The sequence below is a fragment of the Triticum urartu genome, chromosome 1 (genome assembly GCF_003073215.2).
Source record: "Triticum urartu cultivar G1812 chromosome 1, Tu2.1, whole genome shotgun sequence".
NCBI classification, from domain to species: Eukaryota; Viridiplantae; Streptophyta; class Magnoliopsida; order Poales; family Poaceae; genus Triticum; species Triticum urartu.
The window spans coordinates 532,488,456-532,498,971 of NC_053022.1; the positions used below are offsets into that span (position 1 = coordinate 532,488,456).

The following is a 10,516-nucleotide window of genomic DNA, read 5'->3' on the forward strand; positions in this document are numbered from 1 at the left end:
AAGGCGGCGGATCTCTTAGCACGCCCCGTTCAGAGTTTTTTTAGGGGTTCGTACTCCATTCAAAGTTTCTTTTAGGGGTTCGTACCCCCCGTTCAGATGAAAACTGGGCCGTGTGCAAGCTAAGGAAGCCCTATTGGTTTCAAAAATAAATAAATAAGGAGGCGTACTGAAAGCCCACCGCGGCACCCCACGGCGTGAGGCAAGCAGGCTCGGAAGCTTGCAGTCAAAAAAAAAATGCAGTCAAAAAAGCAGGCTCGGAAGCTCAGTTGGCTCAAAAAAAAAAAGGCTCGGAAGCTCAGTGTCCAGCTCGACTCCGGTCTAGCGTCTCGCCGGCGCCCGGCCCCCCTGCCTGTCCATGCCGCCGGAGAAATCGCCGCAGTCCCCAGGTACGCCGTCCGCCGTCCGCAGCCCCCCGCCCCCGGCCCCGCTCGCTTTGAATAGAGTTTTGGGCGGATCCTTCCTGTGCTGGTCTCCAGCAGCTAGGTTTCTTTCGACCGGGATGATGCAGCATGAGATCGGAAAATTCCACACGCTCAGTACAAAATTCGGAGTCTACATGATTAATTCTAGCATTTCGGATTGCTATCTTCGCTTGCACCCAAACGTTTATATGGTGATTTAGCCAGGTCTCCGGGTTAGTACTTAGTTGGATCTCCTCAAGAAAATGTCAGGTTGTGGTGCAGTGGATTTAGTCTGACCATCAGGTTCTATAATTTTGTGGAGAGCTGTTGTCAGGCATTAGCTTGTCTATCTATAGTTCACTCAGTTGAACATTTGTGTCGAAGTTGGTCACCTGTAAGTTTGCAACAGAAATTTGCGGATTATCTACTGACAATCATGATATGGATCATATGCATCTTCTTGCCTTACTCATTTCATTGCAAAGACATAAATTAATACTTTATGACACTTGATCTGAATTTATGGGCTTCAGTGGCTTGTGGACAAAGAGTACTAATTTCGAACAAACTTGGGGAGAAGCTTGTTGGTTTATTACATGAAGCATGTTCGAAGGAACTTGTGATACTTTGTCATGGATTCAGAGCTACAAAGGCAAGTCTGTACCACCCATATGTCCATTTATCCAAGAACCTTCACTATTTTTGTTCTCAATCTTTGTATGGCCATCTTACTCTGTAATCGCTTCCAGGACGACAGTATCTTGGTCGACCTTGCCGCTGCACTAGCAAGTGTTGGAGTTAATGCTTTTCGGTTTGATTTTGCTGGAAATGGGTAAGCTGCTTCTAACAAAATTGTGGTGGTCATGGCATAGCTTCATACCACTCATCATGCAGACTTCCACTTTTGCTGTTGAATTAAAATGTTTCTGAATTAGGAATTAGGAATAGAATTTTTCATGCAATTTAGCTGTAGCAAGAGCCACAGTTTCCCCCACTAATATTTTTTATTAATAATACAATGTTCTTTGAGTACTTCCTTGCTGACTGCCACATTTGATTTGCCTACTGTTGTTGAATTAGGGGTTTGTTATCTCTCTCGCAGGGAAAGTGAGGGTCTATTCCAATATGGGAACTACCGAAAAGAGGCAGATGACTTGCGCTCTGTAGTATCTTATTTCTCAGAACAGAAGTATGACATAATTGCCCTTGTTGGGCATAGCAAAGGTAGATAATCTTTGGTGATTTTTTTTATTGAAGGGATTGCATCCTGATTACATACTGGAAGGGAAAATAACATTGTTATGCAGCTGTTATGACCGGTTTGGTCTATACTAGGAAGAGGCCCACCGGGCATTAGTATTAGGGCATCTACAATGGTCGACGCTTGTACGGGCGCTAGCAGAGAATAAAATAAATATCAAATAATTAAATGGGTGACTAAGCGCCTAGCCTTACAACGGCCGATGCTAATACACAGGCTAATTTAAAGGGTTTGGGCGCTTGCTGCGGGAAGGAAAAGGCTCTAGCGCCCGACGCAGAGTTTTGCGTCGACGCCTCACCAGACACTGGGATTCTGTCAATTAACCGCTAATTGGCCGGGAATAGTACCCTGGCGCCCATGCTAAGCGTCCGCATTGGACATGCCCTTAGGGGCTTGGCTCACAAGTTATCTTAGGCAAGTTATCTTAGGCTAAAGTTATAAATACTAGTTGTAAGACACCGTTGAGATCAAGCAATTAAGATATTATAATCTTCTGTTGCCCGGCTCCTTGAGGAGCCGGAACCCTAGCCGCCGCCTCCAAGCCGCCTCCAACCCTAGCCGCGACGGCGCCTGTCCGCCGGCGCGCCCGCTCCAGCCCTCGTCCCCCTCCTCCTTGCCCATACAATCTGCGCCGGAGGCCTGGTAGGAACCCTAGTCCTACCAATTTGGTATTCAGAGACACCAGCCCGATCATGTCGCTTCCTCCATCACCGCCTCCGCTGCCAAACACCACCGCCTCACCTACGCTGCCGCCAGCCCCGTCTGCGTCCATGCCGGCGCTCACGTCCGGGACTGCCACCCCGACAGCGCCGACCGCCACCGCGGCGGAGCCGTCCCCCATCCTCTCGCCCGAGGAGGTCTCGGGCACCCTTCGGGAGCTCGTCCAGGCGGTCAAGGGCATCAGTCTCTATCTCGCCGGGAACCACCCCCCGCCGCCGAGCGCCGCCACCACCGCCTACGGGCCGCCGCCGCTCCAGTGGCCCGCCCCGGCCTTCCAGTCGCCCTACGGAGGGCCGCCCCCGCCGCCGCTGCTGCTGCAGCACTACCCGGCCGCGGGGAACCCTTGGCCCGCGTGGCCAGCCGCCACCGCACCGCTGGGGGACCCTTCCCAGCAGCTTCTCCAGGCGCCCCCGCCGGCTACTTCGACTCTGGCTGCGGCGCCGCAGCTCCACCAGGCGCCGCCACCGTCGACAACATCACCACCCGCGCCCCGGCCCACTGGCCGGCCCATGCACCAGGTGCAGTTTCCGCCATCGCCATCGCCAATTCCCGCATGGGCGGCCGGCTCGTCTCCGGGCCCGGTGTATACCACGGCGCCGGAGCACCCAACGCCTTCCCTCCGGTTTGACCGTCCCTCCGGCTCGGCGACCTACGCCCCGGAGATCCCCGACCCGGCACACTCGCCGCCGCCGACTGCAGCAGCCCTCGGGCACGGTGGTCCGACACCCCCTCGCTTCGCCAAACCGGACTTCGCCACCTATGAGGGCACGGAGGACCCTCTCAACTGGCTCAACCAGTGCGAGCAGTTCTTTCACGGGCAGCGGACGCTCGCTTCGGATCGTACCTGGCTCGCGTCCTATCATCTCCGCGGCGCGGCACAGACCTGGTACTACGCCCTCGAGCAGGACGAGGGCGGCATGCCACCATGGGAGCGCTTCCGGGAGCTCTGTCTTCTCCGGTTCGGGCCTCCTATCCGCGGGAGCCGCCTGGCGGCCCTCGGCCGTTTACAGTTCACATCCACGGTTCAGGACTATGCCGACCGCTTCCAGGCCCTGGCGTGCCACGCGCCGAGCGTCTCCGAGATTCAGCGCGCCGAGTTATTTGTGGGTGGTCTGCCGGACCATATTCGCGTGGACGTCGAGCTCCGGGATCCCCCCGACCTCCAGACGGCCATGTACTACGCCCGGGCTTTCGAGCAGCGGGCCCAGGCACTGCAGCAACAGCCCGGACGGGGCGGCCGCCAGCCCAGTCGACCAGCGCCGACTCCTCCAGCACCGGGCCGGCCTCCTCCAGCCGCGACGGCCGCGCCCCCGGCCACCACACGGACTTTCCGTCGGTTGTCACCGGCCGAACAGCAAGAGCGTCGCCGTCAGGGACTCTGCTTCAACTGCGATGAGCCCTACACACCGACCCATGTCTGCCCCCGCCTATTTTACTTGGAGACGGTCGACTACACCGAGGCGGACGACTCGACCGACGCGACACCACCACCCGAGGCGGCCGCGGACAGGCCCGCGGATCCCACGACGACGGCGTGCGTCGTCTCCCTCCACGCCCTCGCCGGCATCCGTGGCGAGCGGACCATGCTGCTGCCGGTGACGATCCATGGCGAGCGGCTGGTGGCCTTGCTGGATACTGGCTCCACCCATAACTTCTTGCCCGAGGCGACCATGCGTCGGCTAGCCCTTCCGATGACGGGCGGGGAGCGCCTGCGGATCACGGTGGCGAACGGCGATCGCCTCCGGTGTCATGGGCTCGCCCGCGACGTTCCCATCTCCATTGGTGGCGAACACTTCTCCATTACCTGTGGAGGGATCGACCTCGGCTGCTTCGACTTCATCCTCGGGGTGGATTTTCTCCGGACCCTTGGTCCCATCCTATGGGACTTTGACGCGCTCACAATGACGTTCTGGCGGCTAGGCCGCCGCATCCGGTGGGACGGCCTTGGGGGCGCTGCGCCGGCCGTGCCACATCTCCAGCTGGTCGCCGCGTCCTCAGAGGCCGAGCAACCCCTGCTAGATTCCCTTCTGCAGCAGCACAGCGACCTCTTCGACGAGCCACGGGGTCTTCCGCCCGCCCGGGTGTACGACCATCATATTCACCTCATGCCGGGTACCCCTCCCGTGGTGGTTCGGCCCTACCGCTACCCTCAGCTGCAGAAGGATGAGTTGGAGCGCCAGTGTGCCCTTATGCTTGCCGCGGGCGTCATCCGGATCTCCACGTCACCCTTCACCGCCCCGGTGCTGCTCGTCCGCAAGTCGGACGGCACTTGGCGTTTCTGCATCGACTACCGCGCCCTGTACGCGCTCACGCTCAAGGACAAGTTCCCTATACCGGTGGTCGACGAGCTCTTGGATGAGCTCCATGGGGCGCGCTTCTTCACCAAGCTCGATCTCCGGTCGGGCTATCATCAGGTGCGTATGCATCCTGACGACATCGCCAAGACGGCGTTTCGCACCCACCATGGCCACTTCGAGTTCTTGGTCATGCCCTTCGGCCTCGCCAACGCCCCAGCGACTTTCCATGCCCTGATGAACGACGTCCTCCGGCCCTACTTACGACGGTTTGTGCTTGTTTTCTTTGATGCCATTCTTATCTACAGCGCCACCTGGGCCGAGCACCTCTAGCACGTCGCCATCGTCTTCAACGAGCTTCGGGCGCACCACCTCCACCTTAAGCGCTCGAAGTGCTCGTTCGGGACACCTACCGTCGCCTACCTCGGCCATGTCATCTCTGCCGACGGGGTGGCTATGGACGCCGACAAGGTGGCGGCCGTCTCCGCATGGCCGACACCTCGCTCGCCGCGGGCTCTCCGCGGGTTCCTCGGCCTCGCCGGCTACTACCGGAAATTTATCCGGGACTTCGGGCTCATCACGGCGCCCCTCACGCGGTTGCTTCGCCGCGACGCTTTCGCTTGGGACGACGAGGCGACGACGGCGTTGGAGGCCCTCAAGGGGGCCCTCACGACGGGCCCCGTCCTCCAGATGCCTGACTTCGACCGCCTATTCGTGGTGGACTGTGACGCCTCGGGCGCTGGTTTCGGCGTCGTGCTTCATCAGGGCGATGGACCCCTCGCCTTCTTCAGCCGGCCTTTCGCTCCTCGCCATCTCAAGCTGGCGGCATACGAGCGGGAGCTCATTGGCCTTGTGCAGGCTGCTCTCATTGGCGGCCGTACTTGTGGGGACGGTCCTTCCACATTCGCACGGACCACTACAGCCTGAAGTTCTTGCTGGACCAACGACCGTCGACCGTGCCACAGCACCAGTGGATCAGCAAGCTCTTTGGCTTCGACTTCTCCGTCGAGTATCGGCCGGGTCGCCTTAACACCGTGGCCGACGCACTGTCCCGTCGCGACTCCGACATCGCTACCTCCGTCGACGAGTCCGCCAGGGCGGTCCTGTGCATCCGCTCCGGGCCGACGTTCGGTCTCTTCGCCGACATCCGCCGCGCAACTGCGACAGCCGACGACGCCGTCCTTCTTCGGCAGCAGCTCACGGCCGGCGACCTGGAGGAGCCTTGGCGCTTCTCGGACGGACTGCTTCTCCATGGGCGCCGGATCTTTGTTCCGGCACATGATGATCTCTGTCACCAGGTGTTACAGCTCGCCCACTCGGCAGGTCATGAGGGTGTGCAGAAAACCCTCCATCGTCTTCGCGCCGACTTCTACATCCCTGGCGATCGCGCCCTGGTCCGCGACTGGGTTCGGTCTTGTCAGACATGCCAGCGCAACAAGACGGAGACCCTGCGGCCGGCTGGGTTACTTCAGCCCTTGGAGGTGCCGTCTCAGGTCTGGGCGGATATCTCCATGGACTTCATCGAGGGCCTCCCCAAGGTGGACGTCAAGTCGGTCATCCTCACGGTGGTCGACCGCTTCTCCAAGTACGCCCACTTCATCGCGCTCGACCATCCGTACACGACAGCGTCCGTGGCCCGGGCCTTCTTCGACGGCATTGTTCGCCTACACGGGTTCCCTGCTTCGATCGTCAGTGATCGGGACCCAGTATTCACGGGCCATGTCTGGCGCGACCTCTTCAGGATGGCGGGTGTCTAGCTCCGCCTGAGTACGGCGTTCCATCCTCAGACAGACGGTCAGTCCGAGGTGGTTAACAAGGTCATTGCCATGTATTTGCGTTGTGTGACAGGTGATCGGCCTCGCGCTTGGGTGGACTGGCTCTCTTGGGCGGAGTACTGCTACAACACCTCCTATCACTCCGCCCTACGCGCTACGCCGTTTGAGGTGGTCTATGGTCGACCACCCCCGCCTATACTACCGGTGGACCCGGAGACGGCTCGGACAGCGGTTGCGGGTGACCTTATCCGCACCCGTGACGAGATGCTTGCTGAGGTCCGTCAGCGTCTCCTTCAGGCCCAGCAGCTGGCCAAGCATTACTACGACGATCATCATCGCGAGGCGGAGTTCGCGGTGGGTGATTGGGTGTGGCTGCGTCTTCTCCACCGCTCTACGCAGTCACTTGACCCGCGCGCCAAGCGCAAGCTCGGGCCTCGCTACGCCGGGCCCTTCCCTATCTTGGAGCGCATTGAGAAGGTGGCCTATCGTCTTCAGCTTCCAGCCCGCGCTCGCATCCACGACGTCTTCCATGTGGGGCTGCTCAAGCCTTTCCGTGGCGAGCCACCGGCGGCTCCTCCGGCGCTTCCGCCAACCGCCGATGGTCGCATTCTTCCAGAGCCGGCAAAGGTGTTGCAGGCACAGCTCCGTCGTGGCGTCTGGTTCGTCCTCGTTCAGTGGGCGGGCCTTCCGGAGGAGGAGGCTACTTGGGAGCAGCGGGAGGATTTTCGCCAAAACACTATCCAGACTTTCAGCTCGAGGACGAGCTGTTTGCGCAGGCGGGGAGAGATGTTATGACCGGTTTGGTCTATACTAGGAAGAGGCCCACCGGGCATTAGTATTAGGGGCTTGGCCCACAAGTTATCTTAGGCAAGTTATCTTAGGCAGGTTATCTTAGGCTAAAGTTATAAATACTAGGTGTAAGACACCGTTGAGATCAAGCAATAAAGATATTATAATCTTCTGTTGCCCGGCTCCTTGAGGAGCTGGAACACTAGCCGCCGCCGCCTCCAACCCTAGCCACGACGGCGCCTGTCCGCCGGCGCGCCCGCTCCAGCCCTCGTCCCCCTCCTCCTTGCCCATACAATCTGCGCCGGAGGCCTGGTAGGAACCCTAGTCCTACCAGCAGCTCATCAGATAGCCCATTCCCAACTTTCCTTGTACCCTTAATATCCATCAGAGCCCCAGAACTGAGATTGTCCTGGTTTTTTCTTGGCCTGCGACAGAGTTTGATTACCGAGATACTTTTTCTGCAGTAAGCCCTGCCACACACCACCCTCATGTTCCAGCTTCCAAAGCCAATTAACCAGAAGTCTAATGTACATTAATTACAATTTAAGAACACACAGCCCTCCCATATCCTTTGATAAACAAATAGTTTTCCAGTTTACCAAATGATGTTTTCTGGACCCAAGATCTTCCTGCCATAAAAGCCTCTTCATAAAGTAGATCAACTCTTTTTCCACTCCCTTAGGAAAATTATAGAAGGAAGTCATATAAATTGGAATGGTCCTGTGTGCACATATCGCGCACAAGCGCTAGCTGCACTAGAATGCATAGTCGACATAAATAGGCGGTAGGAACTCATAATTGGTGTACTGCTTCTGTGTTTGCTCTTTGCTGCGTTCTGGAAGGACCTCTTCAATGTATTCATGTATAACTGAATGTAATCACAGAATATTTACATGTGCCATGCATTATATCCTGATCTCCTTGCTTTGTCGTGTAAATGTACCTGCCTCCTATGCTTTACATTTATGTTACTTTATACAGTATACTGCTATATTTCACCGCTTCTGTTTCTTGCTTTTAGGAGGAAATGCTGTGCTTTTATATGCTTCCATGTACCATGATGTTACCGTCATTGTGAATATTTCTGGCCGCTTTGCTTTAGAGCAAGGTATGGAAGGGCGGCTGGGGAAGAATTTCCTGCAGAGGATAAAGAAAGATGGATACATAGACGTCAGAAATAAAAAAGGTGTAAGTTTGCTACATTTGACATGTCATTATCTTGTTAAGTACTAAAAAATAAGCCTCACAATTTTGATAAAATACTACAGATCTGAAGCCTATCACATGTTTATGAATCAAACAAACTTTTCCCGAGTTTTCCAAGTAAAATAGTTTTGTGCTGATTCTGGTAGTGTATATCACAAGCCTTTTCAGTTTATCTGGTGAAACCAGTTAACAAGATCAGGTTATGACATGTGTTATGGGATGACTTACAATACATGAGAATCCATTGAATTGTATAGCTTAGTCAGTTATTTGTAAGCTTCATCATCCTTATGTCAACCATAGGTGGCATAGTTATTTTTGTTTCTCTGCTTATATCCACAAGACTGAACCTGCAAATATTGTAACTGAAAGATTTATTTTGAAAATGAGAGCCCCAGTGTTATGCTTACTTACCTTATTGCAATATTAACGTTGCTATGCCTTTGTGCAGGGAAGTTTGAGTACCGGGTGACAGAAGAAAGCCTGCGAGATCGCCTGAGCACTGATACCCTGCTTTCGAGCCGCTCCATAAGCAAAGACTGCAGGTTCTAAGCTGCTCTCTTGCACCTGAACCTACTCACATGAACAATTCAATCATTGAGAAAAATATGTACCGATCTGCAGGGTTCTCACGGTTCATGGCTCTGAAGATGAAACGGTCCCAGCGAGAGACGCCCTGATGTTTGCTGCGAACATCCCAAACCATGACTTGCATATAGTCGTGGGAGCCAACCATCGGTACACAGGCCACGAGCAAGAGCTGACATCACTCGTACTGGATTTCATCAAGCCCCGTCCTCGAAAATCATCATCCTTACGTCCGAAATTGTGATCATCTGACCATTGTGGGGCTTGATTGATGTACCATTTACTTGTTACATTACAGGATGACAAAAGGCCTGTGTATAGTCGTTGTGCTGTGCTGCACTAATTTCAGTAAGATTTCTTCATCTTACATTTTCTGAACGCAGAAAGAAGCTCAGACTAGTTATCATTTCTAAAAGTAGGAAATGTGTGAATTGGGCAATATCGCAAAATTACTTTTTTTTTAACCGGGCCTCAACCCCTTTCCATTAAAAGCATAACGGAAATACATAGTTCAGATATCCACAGACCCAAGTACCAACTACTCCCTCCGTTCCTAAATATTTGTCTTTCTAGACATTTCAAATAACTACTACATACGGATGTATGTAGACATATTTTAGAGTGTAGATTCACTCATTTTGCTCCGTATGTAGTCACTTGTTGAAATGCCTAGAAAGACAAGTATTTAGGAACGGAGGGAGTACATTGCAAGGAAACTAGAAAGGGGAGGCGAGTTCAAAGCACCACTGAGAAACCCACCATGAGCACTCGTCATCGAGCAGCTCATTGCGGGGCGAATGGTCTTGCAAAGGCTCATACATACGCTACAACTGATAGATACACATGGTCATACACCTCTTCCTATGGGGGTTTAGCTGTGATCAGCCCAGGATAATGTAGACAAATGATGATGTTAGTGATAACAAAGACTCGTGGTAAACCGGCCGGGATGGCATTTGGGTTTTGTAAGTACAATCTTCATATCATATTCTCTCCATTCGGAGTTACTTGTCGCAGAAATGAATGTATCTAGACGTATTTTAGTTGTAGATACATCCATTTCCGAGACAAGTAATTCTAAACGGAAGGAGTACCTTACAGCGGGAAGGCTTGGCACAGGATTGATTGTCTGGAGTCGACTTGTGGCCATTCACAAGCCATCTTGATGATAGCTTCTCTTCTTCTTCATAGTGCCTGATCCATCCCAGGGCCTGACATTGACTACTCATTGTGCCGTATGGGAGGAGGGGCTGGCCAGCTACATTACATGCACCGCCTGACCAGAGAAACAGAGTCTGCTACTCAGGTCAGAAACCCAATGCAAAAAACCAAGTCAAGTATAACAATGTTTTGCTGTGGTTATTATTATACTAGTGTGAAGAAACAGAGAGTTGGCCCAGTCAGGTTATTTACTTTCGCAAGTGCCACCACCTAACGAATGGTGCGCTATTAGTGAGGACCATTCACAAGCCGGCCCGCGCA

At 54.4% G+C, this 10,516-nt stretch overlaps 1 protein-coding gene across 2 annotated transcripts; it reads left to right on the plus strand.

The window, feature by feature from the left end:
- Positions 1-222: 222 nt before the first annotated feature.
- On the plus strand, positions 223-9,498 carry LOC125526628. Of its 2 annotated transcripts, none has more exons than XM_048691285.1 (7): positions 223-386; positions 935-1,053; positions 1,151-1,233; positions 1,504-1,625; positions 8,262-8,426; positions 8,898-8,991; positions 9,071-9,498. In XM_048691285.1, exons 1-7 carry the CDS (start codon positions 356-358, stop codon positions 9,276-9,278), a joined length of 822 nt encoding a protein of 273 aa, XP_048547242.1. In that variant the 5' UTR covers positions 223-355; the 3' UTR covers positions 9,279-9,498. The 2 variants fall into 2 exon arrangements, with proteins under 2 accessions (XP_048547242.1, XP_048547247.1); XM_048691290.1 differs by having other exon boundaries at positions 8,343-8,426.
- Positions 9,499-10,516: the final 1,018 nt, after the last annotated feature.